At 34.8% G+C, this 24,735-nt stretch overlaps 1 protein-coding gene across 4 annotated transcripts in view; it reads left to right on the top strand.

Moving 5' to 3' along the window:
- The first annotated feature begins 3,009 nt into the window (after positions 1–3,009).
- The window catches only part of LOC105196704 (inositol 1,4,5-trisphosphate receptor), a 54,208-nt gene continuing 32,482 nt past the window's right edge, over positions 3,010–24,735 (top strand). For 3 of the 4 annotated variants that reach the window (XM_011162766.3, XM_011162758.3, XM_011162757.3), the window contains exons 1-2: positions 3,010–3,231; positions 18,234–18,418. In XM_011162766.3, coding sequence (XP_011161068.1) covers positions 18,327–18,418 — 92 coding nt within the window. In that variant the 5' untranslated portion in view covers positions 3,010–3,231; positions 18,234–18,326. Of the gene's footprint in view, positions 3,232–18,233; positions 18,419–24,735 lie in introns of those variants that run through there. The other variant, XM_026134908.2, reaches the window with a different exon arrangement.

Here is a 24,735-nt window from a genome sequence, read left to right as displayed (position 1 = left end):
TTCGATGTTCTTAACATTTTTAAAGTAACATAGATAATATTTTTTGTATTTATTGTATAAACAATACGTTTTATAAATAATACAAGGACACGAATTTAGGGTGTTAAAAACAAGATTTTTAATTGTCCGAATATTAGTTCATTCGAATGTTCTATAAGTTTTTATACTATTTTTGGAATAATTAAGAAACTTTTCAAGTTTTGGTATGCTAATAATAACCGTTTTTATATTTCAATTAAAAGAGAATCTTAAATATCGATCGTATTACAGAATAAATTAATTTTCGAATTAACAGATTACAAAATTTGTAGAATAAAGGTACGCATCAAAAAAACTTGGATAGGATAGATATTACGAGAAAATCGAAAGAAAGAAGAAGCCTCTAAGAGTAACTCACGATTTAGCTCACGATTTAGCTGATAGGATTTTTTTGAGACGTCATCGCCATCTCTACAACGTGGACATACACTACGATGTAGCAGTTAGACCTCGAAAAGCACGTCACCCGCGACTGTTGGCATACCTGGCAAAAGGAGCGCCGAGCGCGCGTACACAACTTCAAATTTTTCCTATCCTAACGCCTTTCGTGCGATTCATTGAGTCGTCTTGTCGCGATTTATGCGAACATAATCGAGACGAGGCGCGAATACTGAAATGTGGAGGCGAATAAACAGTAGAGACAAATGAATTGACTCACCGTTCGCCGCTGGCCGCTCCGTTCAGTTCCGTTCAGCCCCGTCCAGCTCCGTCGCAGCTCTTGAACGTTCGAGATCCAAGATTCTCCTCACGACGATGCGTCTTGATTTACACTTAGCACGAACGCGCGACCCTTCGTTTTCGGCACTGCCGGTATTCACGCGTATCAGAAACTCGGGATAGAAAGCAACGAAGAAGATGCCAAACACGTACGATTGAACGCGATGCGACTTCGTACTATCGCGTCCGATGCGATGGTTGAAGCAACATGACGGCCATGCGAACGCGGCGCGCAGTTGACACGAACGCTTCCTTTGATACTCCACGGGATTGTCGAAACACTCGCTGGCGTCAAAAACTCATACAGGATGACGAGGATGCGGGTTGAAATGCGCCGCAACGCGTAACGACGTCGCGCCGTCCTACTTGATCTACAGACTAACCGACCGTTACCGTACTGCGTAGCGGCTGCCGGCGACGGCGCTAGCCGCGCCTGCGCCGCAGCGCCGCCGCCGGTCCGCCGCTACGCAGTGCTACGCAGTGCTACGCAGTATGGTAACGGTCGGTTAGTCTGTAGGTCAAGTAGGACGGCGCGACGTCGCTACGCGTTGCGACGCATTTCAACTCACATCAATTCACATCCTCGTCATCCCGTACGAGTTTTCGACGCCAGCGAGTGTTTCGAAGAGTGCCGAAAGCGAAGTGAAATGTCGGGCGTTCGTACCGACATCCGTCGTGCCGGATGTATGATGCGAAGTCATGTCGCGTTCAATCGTGTTTTGCATCTTCTTCGTTGCCTTGTATTCTGAGTTCCAAATGCGCGCGAGTACCGGGAATACCGAAAATGAAAGGTTACGCCAAGTTTGTGTCAAGTGCGAATCAAGACGAATCGTGGTGAGGAGAATCTTGGCTCTCGAACGTTCGACGGCTGCGGCTGAGACGGAGGGACTACCAGCGTCGGCGAACGGTGAGTCAATTTGTACTTGTATTCGCTCCTACAATTCGGTATTTGTGTCTCGTTCCCATTGCGTTCTCGTAAATCATCGGCGGTATGGTGCGACGGGGCGAGTCAGTCGCGCGAAAACCATGACGACGGCAACGATTGAAGTTACGTGCTTGGCGCGTTTTTCGGCAGGTGTGCCAACACTCGGCCGACGTGCTTTCCGAGATGTTGACCGATTGTACATTGGCATTGTAGTGTATGTCCACGTTGTAGAGATGGCGTCGCATCAGCTAAAATCGTGAGCATGGCCAGTCTCGGGTTTTTTTTCTGTCTTCTTTCTTTCAATTTTCTTGTCAAATCTGCCCTATCCATTTTTTTTTTTGGTGCGTACTTTTAGTTTACGAAAAAATTTTGTAATCTGTCAAATCAATTCGAAAATTAATTTATTCTGTAATGCGATCGATGTTTAGGATTCTCTTAATTATATAATTAAATCACTTTCGTAACTTAAAAATAATTAATTAAAGTTGAAAACTAAATGATTTAAAATTAACCAAGTTAAATTGGAATTCATGAACTTTTTAACTTTAGCATTAATCATTTTAATTATTACTCAACTCTACGTTACGTATTCGGTTACTGAGAAATTTACCTTAGCACGCGAGAGCTCAGGATCGACCGGCGGAGCGAGTGGCGGCGCGTTGACCGACGGATAATTCATGGAGGCGGAGAATTTATCGCGGCATCGATGTGATCGTCGGGTAGCCGCGAGCGTGCGCGAGCGCTCGCGCCGCGACGGTCGACCGGGTCGACGTCGACGGTCGGCGACAGTCGTGTCGGGACCACCGGGCGGTGTGGATGAACGTTGTATTCGCGGCTCGCGTGTCAACAACTCGGCGGTTTCGATCGCGCCCACGTACTCTACGTGCCAGTGACACTTGGCGGCGGCTGCTGCTGTCCGCGGGGGGACATGCTGGAGCGGCACTGAGAGGGAATTACATATTCGCACAGTCTGTACACGCGGCGCGCACGGTCAGCCCACTGCGTGAATCGTCAATTGCCGATCGTCGCCGTCGTCCTTGCCATCGTCGTTGCCGTCGTTGACTTATCGTCGTGCGCTCCGCGCAGATCGGAGCGTCGCGCCTCTGGTACACACGCGCGATCATCGAATCAAACGGATCGACGGATCGACGGATCGACCGTTCGCTCGTTAAGCTTTTACGTTATAAGAAGAAGAGGAAGGAGGAGGAGGAGAAGAAGAAGCAGCAACAGCGGCAGCTCGAGCTTCCGCGATCGACCGGTTGTCCGGCCGCCCGCTCGTTCGCCGTGCGAGGAGGAGCCGCTCGGATTTCGGCGCGGTCGCCAGGGAACGGAAGTGCACCGGCATTTTCGTCTTCCACACGTACCTCGGGGATACCTCGAGGAGCGAACGAACGAACCGCGATCTGCCGCTGTGCGATACATCGAGCATTGATTTTGCGTCAGGAGCGATCTCGATTCATCGACAGCGCGCGGAGCTGGGCGAGGAGCTGGCTAGCCGCGACCGTCACCACCACCATCACCACCACCATCACCGTCGCCGCCGCGAGGAAGTGAGTAAACACTTTTTACGTTTGCTTTTTTGTTCCCCGCATTCTCGCCGCTCGCAGCTGACGCACGACGCGAGGTGACTGCAGGCCGTGGCAGCAGTTTCGATTTTCGCGACGCCTCCTCTTTTCTTCTCTCATCTCTTCCTTCCGTAGGCGGAAGTGAAAAAAAGAAGGAATCTCTCGCGTTTACGCGGACGTTCGGAATCGCCCGCGTAAAAATACTCTCCGCGAGGCCGCGAGGTTTTATCACGCGCCTCGACGCCACCATCGCCGTTAGTCGTTTCGCACTCGCGCCTCCCGCGCCGATCTCCGCGGCCGGCCGTCAAGTCGAGCGGTGCCTTTCGATTATCAGTAATGAGATGCGTGCCGGCGCTTTCATTGGCCGTCGTGGTGACCGCGCGTCGTCACTCGGCGGACCCGCTTAATGACGCGGGACGTTTTCGATCGGCCGCGTCCGATGCTCATCAGCGTTCGTAAGCGAGCGAGCGAGCGAGCGACGAGAGCGACGAGAGCGACGCGTGTCCGCCGAATATTGGATCGCGCGATTTCTGGCGCGCGATCGATTATCCTTATTTAATTTCGAATAGAAGTGCACGAGTAGCTCGAATTCGAGTGGCTCGATAAATCTCGAATCGCTCGTCTTTTAATCAACTCGAATCGAATTTGAAATTTTTATGTCGCACGAGATTGAATCGAAGCTCTTTCAATTCGAGTACGAATCGAATTCGAATCGCATTTTCCCGGATTTATATTATATGTCTAGTTGAATAATAATAAGGTATTTACAATTAAACTCGCAAAACTTGAAAATTTTCCGTAATTAGGTTTCAGTAAAATAAATCTTAATCATAGAGTGGTATCAGAATCAGACACAGGATCTTCACATTGTACAATAATGTTTTTTTCTAATAAATTACATACACTCAAAAAAAGAAGCGTTTAATTTTAAGTTATTAAAATGTTTCATTTCTGCCTTCGTCTTTTAAACATTTAAAAATGTTTTTCTTTTGTAAAACGATGTATAGATTTAAAACACTAGACCGTGTAAAACTGAAATCTTTAGCAGGCTTTAAATATTTTAGTTTTGATTGTAAACACTGTTTAAAGCTAAAACATTTGTATGTATTTAAAAAATGGAGACAGAAATAAAACATTTTAATATCTTAAAATTGAACACTTTTTTCTTGAGGTTTTGAGTATAAACGTTTCGGTCTGCGATTTAGACCAAACAAACAAAACAGTAATTGTAGTGTGTCAAGATGGTCAAGTTGTCACGCAAGTTGTCCGTAAGATAAAAATTTTAAGTAAATATTTATCACAATGTTGAATATTGTGGCTCATGTATATAAATATTTATTTTTGGAATATACAGAAAATAATAATTTCTACAAATTTCTATTTTTAGTAAAACTTTATACTTATAAAAATTTTTTTCATTATGGTAAGCTACTTAAAGTGTCGTAATTCCTTGTAGTTTGACGTAGTTTCACCGAAAAATTCGTAGAAATCGCAGAAATGACGTACTACAGAAATATAAAAATTTACAAAAATTTGTTAAGTATTCCAATTCTAACATTTTCATATATAAATTTTTGTAGTATTTCTTAAATTTGTGTAGAATTTTATAGAATTTTTTCTGCCAGTGAAGTAAGAAGATTAATTAATCACTGCGTAAGGGCATGTCTCATCAATCACAAGGAAAATGCACCAGTTTATAAAACTAATGTTTCCTGCTAATATAGACTGCTTGTCCAACTTCTATTACAAACTTTCTAGCGCTTAACACAGGATTTTCCTCGCGATCGGTTGGACATTTCCTCAAAGTTGTGAGATTACTTTATTTCTCACCTATTAAAAAGAAGGTTTTATGTCAGTGAAATATTGTATTTTATTATCATTCAAATTGACGCGTAATGTAAATCTGAAATAAAAAATTTGATTTGACTTTGGTTCGCATTTGAATTGAAAACACTTCGATTGGATTTAGCTCGACATGAATGTTTCAAATTGGATTCGATTTGATTTCGAATATACTGTCAAAGATTTGATTCGATTTGACTTGATCATATTAGATATTCGATTCGCACACCTCTAATTTTGAGATCGACGTAATCCGAATCCGTTGTGCTAAAATATCGCCATGGCAGCTAACCCAAGTAGCAAGGTAACGGTGAATGACGTCTTTAACATCAATAAGATATCATTGAAACGTCACCTTGAAAAGATGTGCACTTAAAATAGGGATAACCAATGAATGTCGTTGTTACCGAAGCTCAATTTATCGGTTATTAAATTCTAACAATCACAGTAAAAAATATCCGCTACTAGAGCCAAATATATACGTGGCAACATCTTATAAACAATTACGAGTTTAACGCGCAGTTTTACGACCTATTGGAGAATAGCTACCACTTTTTTTTTAGTAACTCACGTTAAAGCTTTTAACTTTAATCATGATAATATTTAAAATTGCATCTCGCAGTAAATTTATTTATCTTTTAGCAATGAAAAAAAAATTCATACCAGCTATTGACTGATATTTCTATCATCTATCATCTATCGATAGCTGATATTTCTAAGTTGTTTCTTTTCATATACACTGGTAGGTAAACAAAAAGAATTTTTGTCAAGTAACTCCAATAGAATAGGTGTTTCAGTTTTTAGCACGTCGAATTCGAATTCATCAGGGAAAATGTTCTGTTACGTCAAGTCTTTGAAATCTTAAGAAACGCATTTTTTACAATCTTGAAAATTTACAGTTAGTAAATCTGATTTGCTAGAACTTTTCAGAAGGGTTCAAATTAAAGGTTGAAAATTGTACTTTAAAATAAAAATGAATCTTTCACCGTAGACATTATCGAACTTCCAGCAAGTTTTGTTCCGAGGCTGAACGTAGATGCGTAGGATGCATAAGACACAGTGGTCGACAAAAAATATTTTAACAGATAATTCTGATCAGAAATATTATAGAATCCTTACGGATTCGAAATCAGCGCGTCAAAAGTTGAAATACTTTATATTTTAATCAGAATCACTTGATCAAAAAAACTTTTTGGCAGTTAATCGGAACTAAGAAAGCATTCTTTCTCGCGGTTCATCCTCTCTGCCATTTTCTCTTCTTTCTCTTGATTTCTTTTTCATCTTTGAACTTTTATCGAGATCGTTTCCTCTTTGCTCTTCCGTCGACGTGCGCGAATTGACAGTAGAAACGAGCACACAGGAGTACGTTCCATTTCGTTGTCAAAGCGAGTCGGAATATCTCAAAGTGGTACCGTCGGAGCACGAGCGACTCGACAACTAATCTTTCAAATATTCGATACATAAATCCCACTTTTAAATTCTTCACGAAGACGAGCGGCTGCTCCCGTGTCAATATTTTCGCACCTGAAACCGGAGGAAATGTATGTGTGTATGTGCGCGCCTGTTAATTTTTATTTGAGCGCCTCAACACGTATAGGATCTAGCTTTCGAGTGGAATTTCTTAGTCTCGGTGAAAATAAATTGAAACACAATTGGATAAATGACTCAGATTAAAGAGTCGCGATGGAAAAGAGAGAAGAGAGGAAAGAAGATCGTTATTCGAAGTGCGCATTTTCCGCGTTTCCGCAGTATTTTCGACACGTTTGTTATCACGTATGTACGTGATTCCTTAGGCCAACGTACAATGGGCTCTGATATCAACACGTATGTACGTGAAATCTTCGTGTGCGAGTTGTACACTGTAGATCCAAGTGTATATTTTTGTGTGTAAAATCATGTACATTACTTTCTACGCATTTTATACGTGTAATTTTTGTACTTTTTACACGCACAATTGAAGGATGTCTTAGCTGTACAACACAAAAGTTAAAATGAAAATCGCACAGCTAAAGCCTGATCTACAATGTGCTCTTTGCGTTTTGTCTTGTCCTTTTTGCTTTTTGTTTTGTGCTTTCTGCTTTTTGTTTCCTTGCTTTGTGTATTTTTGTCACACGAAGCCGAGAGACATCGTCATGCACAAAAGGCAAGGATTTTTCTGCACAAAATTAGCAAACAATTCGCCAAAAGCTTCGTTTACTTGTATCTCAGCTTTATTTTCTTTATCAGACATATTTTTTATCAGACTATGTTTGATTCACCACGATACCGTGGTCGTATTTAACCTAACCAACATGTTTCTTTGTCTTTGTTGTCCGAGATAAAATTTGACGAACTTCAGAAAAGACAAGAAACACGTGACAAAAAACACGATTGTCGGTAAAACAGTGCGCGAAGAGACAAGAAAGCAAGAGGCAAAAAGCAAGAAATAGGAAGCAAAAAGCATATTGTAGATCAGGCTTAAAAGTTATCGAAATTTAAAAACTGAAGGCTTCTGTAGGTTTATTCTTTTTTTCTCTAATCAACAACAAACAGTTTTGGTTGCGAATGCCTGTATTTTGGCCTTGAAACTAACTGCAAAGAAAAAAAAAACAATGAAAAATTTGATTTACAATGGTTTTTGCAGCGAAAATTATTATATTTTGCTGCAATTTTAAATAAATAACTTTTAAACGAGTAACTGGATTTAAATAAATTTTTCCATGAATATTTATTAAAGTTTTATTAATATATGCAAACATTTTGATTTAATTGGTAATGCTACTTTTCCGTAAAATTTGCAAATAAATACTGCAAAACGCAATTTTACATAAGACTCAAGAGTAAACAAAAAGTTAAACAATTTCTAAACTAATAAGTGAATTATGTTCAAATTTTACACAGATACTCAAACGTAATATTTTAGGAAATTTTTATATTTTTGGTAATATTTTTTTTTTAGATATTATTTACACATCCTGAACATTGATACACGTCTAAGTGTGTAAAAGTACAAAATTTACATACATAAAATTAATTTAATGCATAAAAAAATGCAAATGCGTGAAAAGTGACTACACGCTTTACACACTTGGATTTGTAGTATAGTAAAACTGATCTACATTTCGCATTCAATTCTGGACGCTTGACTGTGGGTGTTCGAGTGCTATAATAGCTCCTTGCTGGTTTTCCTGATAACGCATCAATGAAAACTGGAGCATTGGGCGATCAAGTTTAACGCTGGCTGCCAGGGGAATCGCGTATAAAATTGATTTTTCGCCATTTTTTTTTTACCGCGTGCATTTAAATTGTATATTCACAAAAAAACAAAAATCCGAGCGAAACGAAAACATAAATATGCCAAAGCTGGAATTGTATTTTTTTTAGAAATGCATTTGTGTATTTTTAAAAGTGAACTAGTCGAGGGGTGGTGACCTCGATCGAATCGTTTCAATTTTATTCTGCATTTCTCATCTCGCACCGCTTTTACTCGGTGGAAAATATGAAAATCGCAACCCACCCGCCGCTGCAGATTTACACATTTCAACGAGGTGTGAAATCTTACTCGTTACAAGCTAATAGAGCACGTATATCGCACCAATTACTAGATTGTCCCCGCCAGCTAGCGTTAAATCAGCTGGCATTAACAGTCGCTCTTCGCGAGTGATGCGGTTTCTACTTTCGATATCACGTGAAAAATGTTGAGACGTCCTGCATTATTAATGCTATTATTGCGCGACAATGTGTGTTTGTCGTGATTAATCAACGATTTCAAAAGACGTGGCGCGGTAGTTATTTCCGAGAAAAATTATTTACGCGCTATAATCCCGCAAGATAATGATGAACACGATGAAATAGGAGACTCTCTGCCTCCTAGAGAGAAAGAGAGAGAAAGAGAGAGAGAGAGAGAGAGAGAGAGAGAGAGGGGGGAGGAGAAACGAGCTGTCAAGCGATACGGAAACGCGCTTATCTATCTTTTGAAAGAGGTGCCCGCCTCATTTCGATTCCGGGATCTTCGAGTATCGATTGCGCGTATCCGGGATTGACGAGGTGGTTCGACAGGTTTTCATCACACGCCGGATTTTCCGTGAAACGGATATAATACTTCGTCGAGCGGCATGTGGCGTAGGCCAAACGTGCTCGGTGAATCCGCAAGGGTTAATGACATCGAATTGCTTCCTTCTTTGCATGTCCGGGTTAAGATAAGAGCATGCTGATGAGTGACGTTTAGCGCGTTCAGTCAAACACCCAGTGGCAAAATCAAAGTACATACACTGAGAAAAAGATACTTAAAAACTTTATTTGTAAAATATAAATTTATTTTTGTGAAATAAATCTTTACTTTAAAAACAAAATAAAATGTTAATCTTAGCAAAAAAAAACAATTAATAAAAAAGAATGAGTTATATTTCACAGAAATGTATATTTTGTAATCACAATTAAATTTTTTTTGTAACTAATAAATGTCGAAGAGATGGTCATAAATAATATTTGTTTGTTAATACTTTGAGTTTTTTTTTTCTTAGTGCAGGCTGATAGTATTTGTGTGCAAATTGATAAAGATTATGTCTCTCATCTGAAAATTATAATTCATAAAAAATAAATTTATCATTTTATACACTAAAAAAGATTCTGTAATCTCAATTAAAACGTTTGATTCAAGTGATCACTGGATCACGAGCCGTCATTAATATATATAGTTGATTCAACTAAATTTTAATTATTTAACTATATTTGTTACTGTTTTTATTTTTAATCTTTTTGTTTTATTAATATTGTTATTGAATTAATAAGATGTTCCCAAAAAACTGATCCTATTGATTCAATTTTTTTTCTATGTAAGATATTATGACTCTGCTATATCAGCTAAAAATTATCGAAATTTCAAAAATTATTTGAAACTGCAGGTTTCTTTGGTTTAACCTTTTTTTTTTAATTAACAACAAAAAATTTAGCCATGAATGGATAGCTTTGAAACTAGCCTTGAAACCAGCTTTGACAAAGAAGAAAATAATGAAAAATTTGATTTATAACTTATTCGAAAAATGTTTCTATTTTACTGTATTTTACGTACATAACTTTTTAAACGAGTAAATTTTCAAATAAACTTTTCTTTTGCATGAATATTTATTAGAGCTTTATTACTATTTATAAAAAAATTTAATTTAATTCTTATCGCTATTCCTAATTTCTTAATTAAATTTACAAGTAAGTAATACTACAAAACGCGATTTTACAAAAAATAAAAAATAAGTAAAAATTAAATAACTTTTAATCAAAGAAATAATTACGCTCAAATTTTTCATAGACATTCAAACGTAATAATAAAAACAGTTTATGAAAAATTTAAAAATTTTTTTAATATTTTGAGATGTGATACACATCCTTAATTATATCGTATATTAAATGCTGTATATGTGTGCAATGTTTCATATGATTTATAATACGAAAAATACCGATTTTTTTTTTATTGAAAGGAATAAATTATCAAGCGAATAAATCAACAATAAAAAATATGATTAAAAACCCAATATTTTATCTGGGTATGAAGGACATATTATAATTATTGTAAAGTCAAAGAATTTCAGAATATTATCTTTCACATAAAAATTATAACATTAAACTAAAAAATAGAAATGACTGTCTCGATGCTTTTAATGTAAAATGTTATGCGTCGTCTACAATAGAGACTTAAGCCTGAAGCCCTAAGAAATTGGCTAAACACAATCGATTATTCTTCTATAAATCAACTAGTATTAGCCAATTTCTTATAATTAATGGCTTAAGTCTCTATTGTAGACGATTTACGCAGGAGGGGAATTTTGAAGAAACGCGGTGATTTCAACGTAACGTTTCGCGACTTCAGCGAATACGTAACTTCATTTACGTCACGTAATATTCCGGACGAGGATGAAACAATCCGTGAAAGGTGCCACGGAGGATATGATGTATACGCGAAAGATGTGGACAATTTTTATGCATTTTGTCAGTTGGGAATATTTTTAGCGCAGCTCACATTCGTGCGTTATGATTTCAAGGCTGCGCTGCCTTCAAGGATGCTGTTCTCAAATGGAAAGGACATCGTACTATATGAATAAATATACCACGTCTAACACGTTTAAAATTAGCCTTTTTCAGTACAATGCGCCTCGATACACTCTCCCGCTAGTTTCTGCATTTTTTAACCGGGCAGCGTCCCCATTCAGTTACTCGCTGAAAATGTACGATCTCAAAAATAATCTTGGAAGAAGTAAAAAAAGGTGAACAAAATTTTTTTTTTCAACGATACTATTCTCATCGATATGCATAATTTATTCGGATGCATAACGCAGCGGATCGCAGCTGGCGGTATTCGTACTTTCGCGTCGATACTGGACGAATTATTCGTGTGATAAAATTACGTCGGCGCTGTATAGTTTAACTGATCGTTGATTTTGAAAGCTGCAATGGAAAAAACGGTCCTCTTGACGTGAACGAGATCTCTGCCGAATCTCGTGATCGATTGTGACATATCGTTTCCCGTGAGAGGAGTACTCTTATTACGTCATCCAAGAAGACCCGATATTCTCTTGTGTCTGAAATTAGATACCGCGCATGGCTTTTGGGGGCATGCCGGTAATCTCGGGGTCAAGGTGTGTCGCGGGCCGTAATGCGTCAGGTTGAACCTGTCCTCGGTTGACGCATCGCGTGCCGACGATCCTGGAATGCTTGCCTGTTCGCACCTGTCGCGATACCGCGAACACACAAATTGCGTCTCTCGTGGGAAGCAAAGCAAACTGATAACAAATATATCATACCGCTGAAAAAAAAAAGTCTGGTAATAATAGTGAAGATAAATAAGTACGAAAAGCGCCGAACACAGTCAAAAATCACAATCTACAGCTAGAAATAAATTACAAAATCGTCAATTTTAATAATGTTATTTTAATAATAACGCTATAGCTAAAGAAGACAATGTTTCCATGTAATTTTCGATGCTGAATCCGAATCTGCTATCAAAGTATTTCTATTAGGTTCGATTTTTTAAATATAAGACTTTTTTTTAATATATATAGTAATATTTTATTAAAATTACAAAAATAAAATTGTTTCTTTTTTTTGGCACTAAAATTAATGTAAAATTTGTAAAGAGTCTAATCAAACCTAGATAACAGTTACTAAACTTTGGTGCAATAATTTCAATTAATGATTTGATTAATAAAACCAAAATTAGCAAATAATAATTTGGTAATAATTACTAATTTTTGTTATATTAACTGAGCATTGTGGTAATAATTACTAGATTTAATTATATTAATCGAACATTTAATTCAAATTATTTTACCAAACTTTAATAATTATTATCTATACTTGATTATTATTATTATTAGATTTTTTTAAATGTAATTGTTAAAAAATTGGTAGCTAAAACTAAATCGTAAAAGATACCTTTTCTTGGTATCACGATTAATTCGCTACGAAACGACGTTTAATTACGTTGATTTTTACAAGAACTCGTCGGAATACTTACTTAAAGTCATTCGATTTCTTTCAGCAAACCTTGGCAACTTAATCAGCGACTTTATAGACTTACTGAATGAATAGTTTATCTCTGTAATCTATCTTTCTTGACAATACACGTTCCGTGCTGCTACTAGAATCGTGGAATCTGTTTTATAACAACACGAGAACGTCGAGAACGGTTCTGTAAAAAAAAAAAAAAAAATAAACGATTATTCTCGCACTGTGCACTACGCGTCGCGCAATACGTTTTGGATCGTGTTAGATGACGGCCGTAATAGCAGTTTGGTTCGGTGAATAGCGGTAGAGTAGATAGAATTGCATGCCCTCTTGCATATCGCTATGCATCGATACGGTTTCATTACACTATATTGATAGTCAATTGGCGGTTTATTGTCCGATGACTGCATCATTCAGCGGCAAGACGGAGTAACCGTCTTTGTCTGCTCTTTCGTTGCGTTGTTGCATCTCATACTGCAGTCGCTATTTTTACGATGCGTCACTCAAACAAAAAATTGAAGCCTGCAGAATTTCAACGGCAAACCCGATCGATACCGACCTTGCTTGCTTCCATTCTACGAATTACAAAAGAAAGAGACAGGAAAGAGAGAAAGTTCAATAAATCATCTTAAATTATGAATTCTAATAATAGTATAGAATGATTAGCATAATATTATTGCGCAGTAATTTAATGCTGCAAGAAGTTCTGCAGAATTTCAATGATAAATTAAAATGATTAATTATCTCACTTCACTCTACGTATTTTAAAAAGGAGACGAGAAAATTTAATCAATCAATAAATCTAATAATAAATAGCGTGATTATCGTTTTCTAATACTGGAACGTATAATACTTGAATTATCATTACCATTAAGTGATAATGCTACTGCGTCTCAAAAAAATAAAAAAGAATTTTTGTAAATATACGAATAAATGAAAGAAATAGATATTTTTTCCTGTCATTCTCGAACGAAATTCTGTTGAAACAAGCTACATGTAGCATCGCGTTGAAGTTGAAGGGATTCTCATGTATCACGTGTAATATCATCTGCCTGTGGCAGCTATTGTTTAAACAATGCTTTAATTTGCCAGCGGAACGGCGCGCGTGTGCGTATATTCAATGATAACTATTTTTTACGCCATATACAATACATCCATATATACATTCATACATACATATATACATACATACATATATATATATATATATATATATATACACATATATATATATATATATATACTATATATATATATACACAATATATAATAGAATTGCACTGTATAGTACGCGCTCGTTAATGACGCAACGTGACGTATAATATTATAATGAGCTTTGTCTATGTAGTGATTGACTGTAAAATTATCTAAAAAAATTCATTGCATGATCGTATCAAGTAGTTTGTATGTGTTAAAAAAAATATATATGTGTGCGTGCGTGCGTGTGTGTTAATACATTTCGTCTATTAATATCTAACATCATCTGTTGTTTTCCATGATTCAGCATATCATTTTTATTATTTATTTATGAGCTATAAATGGCGTTTACATCATTTTTAATAAATTTTTGATATAAGAAAATGAATGTATTATAAATTATATTTAAAATTATATTAAAAAGCATGCGATCATGTACTAAAATTTATATAGATAATATAATTTACTTACATAATATCGCTATAATAATGCAATTGATGCTTTTAATATTATAACGTTCAATATATATTTTAATGATCATTAGTGATAATATTATTGTTCTTTTAATTTAGATAAGATAATTTTACATTTTTGTAATGAAAAGATATTTAATTATTGGCATTTACGAAGCACTTAAAACGTATTAATTATTCATTAGGACAAGCTCCTAAAATCTTTATACTTTGGTGCAAAACTAATTTTGCTGGCTTTATTTTGCTGCAACTTATAGTACGCTCAGAAATGATAATTTCTAGTACATATATATATTCATGCATTGGCGCTATTCACGATATATATGTATATAAATTAATATTAGTACATAAATTAATATTAAAATATTGAAAATTAATTTTTTTTATTTAATATTGGTTAGGAAAATGTTAATATAAATTGATAGTAAAGCATAGTAAGATATTATTTAAACTATTAGATTTGATAGTTATAAATAATACCATGTTTTGTGATGATAAAATCTTTCTGGCATGTAACTTAATGTTTATTAGTTTCTTTCTGTAGATAGATAATTTTAGTTTATTTGCCAACCTTCTAGTATACAGCCATTTTACATTTCTTTTCTTTTTGTAGTTGAATTTATTTATTTTATGATTGAAAGTTACAAAGCAAGAAAGAGACACGTTTGACTTTTGTGTGGTTTTTCTATGAATGAGATCCAAAAATAGCGCATCTATGAATGAGGTAATGCATGCTGATACGTAAAGACAGTTGATAGTTTTTTTTGTAAGAAGTAAACATACTGTGTGTCACGTTTTAAATACGGTGCACATTTCTATTGATCATTTTGCAGTTCTGATTGGGAAAAATGCTCGTTTTAATCGAACGCATGTATATAAAAATATACTTGATATATTTCACTTTTTGGCAATAAAATTAGTGGAAGGTCACCAATACCAACATACTACTTTGATGTAAAATAGTTTTTATCACTTTATACAAATATCTATTCGGCAAGATGCAGCGTAGCAATATATAAAAATTAGATTAAACTATTAACTTAATTTACAGATTTTATGCTATGCCTCTTACTCTGTCTTTTATATAAGGTTTTTACTATTTTATAATCTATTTATTTTATTGACGGTTGTGCTAATTTATTCTTCGATTTTATGTTTAAAATTATGCATTATGAGAAAAATAAGGAAGAATAAACAAAAAAGTTTTAGAGTACTACAATCATGTAAAATGATCCATCAATAATATATTCATTATTGTGTAAACTACTCAGTTCGCAAAAAAAATTTTACACGAAAAGAATAGTTTTGCTAAAATATCTAAAAATTTAGCTGGATATAAATTTAAATAAATAATTTTGTTAGACTATCAAAATAATTATATAGGAAGTTCAAACTGGTTACTAGAATGCCAAATTGTAGCACTATTATAGCACTGCTCATCATTGAACATCCTTCATAATTTTAATTGTTCAATAAAATTATTTTCAGATAAGTATTTAGCTAAATTTTTAGATACTTTAAGAAAATCATTTTTTCCGTGTAGAAATATTATTTTTGCATTTGAAGAATTTGTTTTTAGCTGATTTTATATAGAAACAAGACATGGATATATGATTATCTTATTAAAAGTGCAATGATTCTGAGAAATAGGGGGTATTACTTTAAATCTGTATTGACGACTTTTTTCTATTGTTTATGTATATAGAATAAAAAAGTACACATATAAGTGCGATATCTAGTCCGATATGAATTTAATTGAAATTAATTATCTATCATTAATCTTTTACAATTGTTTTTATTATTTTTGTTTGGTTCTTATTGTGCAATCTAAATTGAATTTTCATGTTGAATGGTCATGTCGAATCGTTGTCAGTATCAGGACGCGTTCTATCGATTTCTTCTGTAAAAGTGAACCTGACCAACGGTCGTGCGCACAGTTATGGTTGTTTATGTAGACGCGAAGGTTAAGGGTCAATTTAATTTAAAGAATAGAGCCTTGGATAAAGTGCCTTCTTTTGAAGACACTCGATTAAAATAAATCAATTTATCGAAAAGCCGTATCGTGAATTGTCGATACATTATTTTCACATGATTACGGTCAATAGGATTTCACATTTTATCGCAACACGTAACCGCTATTTCTTATCTGTTATGTGGATAAAACGAGAGAATTTGGTCCTTTAGGTAATTTAATTAAGAACTTGCGTCACGTAAGAGTCGCTGTTAAGATCTTTATTTAATGCTACACGGCACGATTCCGATTGATTATTATTCTGATTTATTATTTATCTGAGCTCGCGCTTATATGTATAGGATAAAAGTCAGACACAGACATATTTAACGCTAAATATTCTCTGAATAGTATCTTAGACGTATGTACGTACAAAGAAAATTAGCACAATGTTGTAGAAGCATTTACAGCCAGAGACAAATAGTTTTTGATTGTCACACGCAACAAACTTCGAATAATGCCTCGTATAATTGAGATTGTTGTGTAGAATTTGTGCTCACATCGATGAGTGAAGAAAAATCTCACGACCCGGTTATGGCGTCTTCTATTAAATAGATAACTTCATCTAGCAAATTGCGATGGCATTACGAGCAATTAAGTCTCATTCGACACTTGCGCTTGCATGCCTATACGCAGCATACATGCTATATGTCTGCGTCCAGTGAAATAATTTGTAACGTTCTTTAAAGTAAAGGAAAATTGCCAATACCAACATGGGTCTTCTGAAGCGATACATTCTTAATTCTCAGAAACTAAACATTGTATTTTATTAAAATAATACTGATAAAAACAAAATTTGTTTAGATAGTAACAGAAGTAAAAATCCATAATTCACATATTTTTATTTTTACGTAAAGTCAGCTAAAAACGAATTCTTCACATAGGATAGAACAAAAGACACAGCATTATGAGTTCTATCTATTAAATTAATAACCTAATTTAATCTTTATACAATATATTGTCGTACTACATGTTGCGTTTTGCGGGAAAGCATGAAGTATTTGTAGAAATCAGCAAAAGAACATTTACATCGATGTGAAAGATTTTTAGGAATTCTCATTTACATATTAACTTATAAATATGATTTATGAAAGGAAGAGAAAATAAGATTGTATTAGCATTATCTTTATATCGGTTTTTGGGACTTATTTTTGCTGATTTTAGAAAAAAGTTAGTTATTGCAAAATTTGAAACGATATTATATAAAAACTGATGTATCACTTTGTAGAAGTTACTTTTTAGTTTGTATTTGTTTTCAAAGTTTTATTTTTAGTTTTTGTTCAAGAAATATAATAAAAAACAAAAGCAAAGGGGTATGCACGTAATGATGAATGGGATGGGCAATGCAAAAGTGTGCAGCAGCTTGCGAAATAAGGAATTGAATTTACAAGCGTAATGTTAAGCGAACGTTAGAAAAATATTTAGACGTTCCGTTTATAGAGCATACCACGTTTATTGTTGCATTTTTGGAATTCACGTTATGAGAAGTCGTATTCTGGTATCTTATTCTTCGAATTGCATATGCGTTTCGTGAGCAAACAATTGCGGAATGTACACTTATACAAAAATATCCTCTAGATGATTGCAATCTCAGAGGTTGTTAAGTCGTTTTTCTTATTTTTTACGAAAGAAATATTGGATCGTGTGAATAAGACATATATTCTAACGAACTTTATATAATCTTTCATATGTAAATATTTCTGTTGCTTTATCCATACACAGCTAATATTAATGTGTATTTTTAATGCTTAAATTTATACGGAATTTATAAACACTTTCTCACATTGTTAATTTAACATTAAGATTTCATCAGTTATTAGATATTGTTGCACAATCAAAAGGAGAAAGCAAAATGTCTTCCCTATAGTCGCGTACGTATGTTTTCCTCGGATAGCGGATAATCCGATTCCCGGAAACTGTTCCGAACGTTTTTAGTACTTTTATATTCTCTTCGATTTTCTCTAATGACTGTTTATTTTTTCCCGCAGGTATAGCCATGAATAATTCACTCGGCTAAGACGGCCAGCACAGGAGTTTCTCCGATTTCGAGGCACCGAGAGAGACTCTGAGGACCAATCGAGATGGGCGAGCACTCCGCGAGTTTTCTTCACCTCGGCGACATCGTCAGCCTCTACGCCGAGGGAAACGTGTCCGGGTTTCTTTCTACGTTGGGGTAAGTGAGAGACGAAAAAAATAAAATTTTAAAGGGAATTAGGTATCTTAGAGAAAATGTTCGTCGCGCATTCAACGCGGTGACATCTTTTTCAGTATAATTTCCACGTTGTGAGTGTTCGTTTCATACTATTGTTGAAACATTATTAATTGCATACAACTCGCTGCAGCTGGACGCGATCTAAATTTCTTTGATGTTTCTCTTTACGCATACGTATATCTGAGCTCTCCTCTCAAAGGAGTAAACATCAAACAAAAGTTTCCACCATCGGTTTCTCACGTGAGAAAACGATGGTGGAAATTTTTGTTTGATGTTTACTCCTTTGAGAGGAGAGCTCAGATATACGTATGCGTAAAGAGAAACATCAAAGAAATTTAGATCGCGTCCAGCTGCAGCGAGTTGTATGCAATTAATAATGTTTCAACAATACTATCTCGTTTAAACAAGAAGAAGTTTTAATTAAAAATACATTATATATTAAAAAGCTAAAATATATATTAAAAATAATATATTAAGAATTAAAATATTATATGTTAAAACGAACGAAGTTAGCGAACAAAGTGTGGAATCGTGACACAATTTATCGTACATTAATTGACGGATTGTTGTAAAAATCAAGGCAATTTTTGGTACATTTTCACAAATCTTTTCCTATTCAGAATTTCATCTTCTTCATGTGTAAACGCAAAACTTGTTTATTATTACTCGGAAATGTAATAACGTAGTGAATCAATTGAACTCAAGGCTCACTCGGTATAATCAGATTGTTACATAGTAGGAATTGTGTTCTAAGGCCAAGTTTCAAGTGCGCCGGAGAGCGCATACTATCTCTGTAGTTTACAGCATCAGGCAACTTCAAAAACCAAACATTCTTGTAGAATCTAGATCACATTCACATTCCGAGCGCACAACGAACTGATGACCTCAGATATTTATCTATTCGGGTTGTTTGCATCCTCCATTCGAGGTAGCCGACTTATCATTTCCGTTGTTTCTCCATATCACTCTATGGTATCGTACTAGCTTTTCAATGTATTAGCTTTTCAATGAAAAATGCGGTCGAAGTTTCTTAAATTGTGGCGCTGTTATTTTCATTATGTGAAATTCAGTAGCAATATTGAGGAAGTGTATTGAGGATGTATTAATTAATTAGACGTATTAATGCGTTGCATGTTGCTTTATGTTATGGAAATTAACACTTTCTGATAACGTCTTTATTAAGTTATTTAAAAATATTATTTTATTAACCTTTAAGTAGATAAATGAGGTGGCCACAGCACCTCAGGCAACGAAGAAATATGAAGGATTAGAAATCTTGTTTTAGTAAGATAAAATTAAATATTGTCTCCAAGTCTTAAAGTTTATTTTTTTGTATTTCTTTATCTTGTAAGGGTTTAACTAATGTGAATTTAAATATACCATAATATACTAATAAAAATATAAGAATAATAATAACAACATTTTTGTGGGATGTTGTCAGCACCACACTTTACCTATTTACGTAACTCTTAATCACCTTTCTACTTAAGGGTTAATGCATCTCCGGTTTTTGTAAAAATGAGGATTTTTTAAGACTGACTATACATAATGGAAGGAAAGAGCAACAGAACGATAAAATTTTTTCTTCTTCATGCGTTATCGTGCTCTAGTATCTTTAAAGCGACTGTGGTGTGTTGATTTCATTATCAAACACTTGATAATACACTGCTGCTATTGCCGATTGAAAACAATAATCGTATTAGTTATTACATTACATGTATTTACGTTTCATGCTTAGATCGCGCGGATTGTAACGGTTTTATAAAAGTTCATAGTAGTAGATTTGTATCAAAATACTTTTTCCTCACGCAACAAGTACTGCGCATAGACACAGGAATTGTATCAGTTACACCTGTTCATTCGTCATGCACTGCTTCGGTAGAAAGACTGCGCTCTATATGCATTATATGTTCTAGTCAACTCATATGGAAGAAAGCCGTTCTTTTAGATCCGTATAAATTGTGCGTTCCAGATTTGTCTTCTCATATTGAATAATTAAAAAAAAAAGGTTAAAAACAATGATTAAAAAAGTTATGAATAATTTATTTACTTAAGTTTATATATCAAGAAGAGGCTTGGTTTATATTTTTATTTTAACACACGCATCCATTTATTCTTTATAATTATTTAACTAAAGCTAAAGTTTAAATATATCGTCGTGCTTACAATTTTTGTTAAGTAAAGTTATGATTGTTTTAAACAAATTGTTTTAATGTCGAAGCTTTGCGAAAAAGTTTTATGTAAATATTACAGAACATTAGTACACTAATTGTCTTTGTTAAATTAGTTTAATTTTAGATTAATATTTGTTGCAATAAACTTGATGTTCAAAATTTGAAAATTGCAACAAGTATTAAATTTTAATATAAAATTTTAGCAAGAAAAATATCTCAAATTGCTTTTTACACGCTGAGAAAAATAATTTAAATATGGCGTATATGGATGAGCGTGTTTCAGTGAAACCAAGTAGAATTTTTGGTTATTATAATAGGACTCAAAATTTTGTACTCAGAACATTTGATAGAGCGTTTCAGATTTTATTATAATCGGGTAATTTGTACAAGATGAATGATTTATTTGATTTTGAACAGGCTAGTTGCATCTATCAGATTCTAAATAATGCGCCAGATTCTTTTTTCACTGCGTGCGTTTTGTAGGTTTTCTGACAGCACGTAATATTTGTTAATATTTATCATTATTTACATTTTATATACATATATAAATATTTTTATAGATATTTTACATACATGAAGAAAAAAAATCATGAAATCTTTATTTCAAGTGTTAATAAAATATGACTACATATTTTATATAACATTTATGGTAAGTAAAAAAATTAATATTCGTAGTAATAATTCATACATATTTTATAAATATTTTTATGTATACATTTCTGATAAATCTTTGTGATCTGTTCAATCTAAGATTACAAAAATATTAATGAAATATTTCTGTAAATATTCAAATAATTATTATAAATAATTTGTAAATTTTTTATAAATATTGTGTGCTGTCTGAGTTACATCTATCGTACAAATGACATAAAACAATTTTTCTACACATATTTATACGTGGAATGATTTTGCGAAAATTTACAAGATAGGGAAATATATCGCGTTAAACACGTCATAGAAATTTGCAATGTTTTCGTCGCTTTAACGCCGCGCCGGGAAGTCGCACGTGCCTCTGTCAAGTTTTTCACATGTCGCGCGAGTCAATTGCAGTTTGACATTCTTGACGAGCGACCAATCTGTGCCACATCAGCGATTTTACGAAAATTTATAACGTTTAACTGTGTATGTACATCGCGTGCAGTAGTTGCATCTTCCTCGGGGGAGAGGCAAGAAGGGTCGGTGTGTCTAAGGGTTCCTTCCGCGTTACACTCGAGGGAGCGCGCGGCGTTAAAGCGAGAGCCTCGCGAAGGTCTCACGTCAATATGGGTTCCGCAGGCGTATTATTAAATTCGCACCTGCGTATAAAAGCCTCGCGATCGATGAGCAATTATTTCACCCGACTTTAGCAACGCCGCCGTGTGGATGTGTGTATTACCCCCGCGCTGATGAACCCCGACGACGAGCCGACGTCACACGGACGACGGGTAATAAGGCGGGATCGCTCTTTGTGTAATCCCGACGTCGTCGTCGCCGTCCGTCGTTCGCGTACTCAACTGCGCAGATTTCCTTCAAAAGGGTGTACGCGCGGCGTGGCGCGGCGTTAAAATACCTTCGAGCCGATATCCTCGATCTTGCCGTGATTACCAACCGGATAAAATAAAGCGATAATTAAACGGTTGAAGAGAACGCGCGCGGAGAGAGATACGGCCGTAACGAACGTTGATTTTTGCATCGATTACTGCTAATATGAACGTAATGGTTGCTGACGAGATATAACGTAGCACGCGAGATGTTATTTTTTAATCTTGTCAGCAGCTATTTACCGCATCTGTTTAAACGCGCTCAGGAAAATTGCTTTTTTAGCAGTTAAAAAAAAGCGATTCTATACACACCGTTTTAAAAAACATTTGTGCAGTGGGAGTATTTTAGCTTGACCGACACGTGCTGCCTGGCCATGAAAAGAGCGAGCTGTTTTAAAGCAACGTTTTAAAACGCATGACGCTTTATTATTATCCGTCAGAGTAATATACGAAGATCCGGTAAAAAACATACGGAAAATTACTCTCGTTAAAGATCTTATAATTCTCGCTGTTTTGTTTCTCACGTAAGCGGAGAGAATTATACATTATACATATATACTATGATTACGTTATCTTATTTTCATTTTAATTCATATCTTTCATATTATTTATTTAATTATTTTATTGTACATCTGTTTAGTTTATAAGTAATATATTGTGATTATATTAGTCACATTTTATATATCTATTTAATATTTACGTAAGATATTATTTTGCCATGTATTATAAATTGTTAACACTGCAATTACATCTGATACATAGTTATATTTAATTCAGTATCTAATATCAGTATGTTTGCTTTAAAATTATGGTATATTATGTGTCAATTTATGCGTTTAATTTGATGGAAAGCATTATTTGTCCTTGTTCAATATTTGATAAACAACAAGCATGAAATGATGCTTCAAGTGCTGCGAGCTCCAAAGCGCACACAGCATGTGTATATCTTCACATACATGTTTTGATTATTATACTGTATAATCTTCTATGTCGCACAACTACTAGCTTGTATTCCATTAATGAGATTTTGTTTAATTATATCCTTTACATAATTATGTCTATATGCTTTTATATTAATCAGGTGGAGCGTCATATAATTATGTTACAACTTTAGTGTTTACCTTACATTATCTACAATAAATAATGTAACTTTGTTTCACTTTATATCCACAATAACTTAAACCACAATACCTTAAAATTCTTATTTCCTGGTTTGATAATCTTATCTCTATTTTTTTACGAGTAATTTATTGTTACTCCTGTGAGCCATATGATTTATTGTATATTAATATTAAATATTAAATATTAATATTAAATCAAATAAGACATTGTATCAGCTATTCAGCTACGTGTTTTGGTGTTCGCTTAAAATTTATTCATTTAAAATTAACATTTAATATTGCCAAAAAATTATTGTATTTAATAAAATTATTATTATTATATAAATTATAATTAATATTTGCTTTAGCCTACATTTTTCATCAACGTAGCGTAGACATTTAAAAATTTATCAAGAGACGGAGTTTATGTAGGCAGTTTAATCATGTGCTCAGCTGAGATAGATCGATCACGTGCTTAAGCGAAAGATACATGATCGATTGATTTTTCAGAGCACATGTTTACGCGCTCATGTAATTTGCAATCCATATGAAATAGACCTTTGACCCATTTGCGACATCGCTTTTATTCCATTTTCTTTTTTTTTATTTCTGTTGTTGAACGTTATTCATAAGTGCTTATCTGATTTTTCGAAGAATTAAAGTTATTTTTTTTTCAAATTGTTCCCGCGAACGATAATTCTGCGAACGTCTCTCTCTCCGTGAAGTAAACAGATTGAGTAAATATATGGTAGATAATAGGCGACAGTGCGCGATGCGAAGTTAATTACCATAGTGGTCAGCCGCGTCTGATTTTTCAGTGATGCCCCTAGTGTCACGATGACTGGCATTATCGCAATTTTTTAAACAAATAAATGCTGTGTAATATGAAATTTTGAACGATATAAGTAGTTGGGTAACAATTAAAGTATAAACTACTCAATTCAATGCAATGAGAATATATTATTTTAACTTAAACACAGTGTTGAGTCTGGGAGAACCTGTCCGAAACCTGTTTGATTGCTTCCTGTGTGAAGAAAGAATGAGATAGCAGGTTCGGATTAGGAAAGGAAAAAGTTAGAAGTCTCCCACGTTAACCAGCTTCAGAGCTCAACTATTATAGAATCATTATATGATAAAAATATAATGTGATTACGATAATAAAAATTACGATAATAAAAATTCTACTGCACACTGGTAAGACATACAAAATTGACTAAAGAGACAATGTGTGGGTTATACAAGCGATCGTTGTGTCAATAGCAATTAAGCAAAGAGCCATTATAATGTCGCGCGCGCGCGACATTATATAAAAATTTAAGCATTCGAGAGCGGTGTGAGGAAGCAAAAAGCAAAAAAAGCAGACAGGAAGGAAGGAAGGAAGGAGACACAGTCTCTTGTGTAATGGATCACGTTCACGTACGAGAGCGTCGCGTTTTCGAAACCATGGACGTATATTTTCGGATTGTGACTCGCACGAGATAGAC

This window comes from Solenopsis invicta, chromosome 3 (genome assembly GCF_016802725.1).
Source record: "Solenopsis invicta isolate M01_SB chromosome 3, UNIL_Sinv_3.0, whole genome shotgun sequence".
Lineage (NCBI taxonomy): Eukaryota > Metazoa > Arthropoda > Insecta > Hymenoptera > Formicidae > Solenopsis > Solenopsis invicta.
The sequence above is the reverse complement of the archived record's forward strand: the minus strand, read 5'-3'. Positions and strand labels throughout refer to the sequence as shown.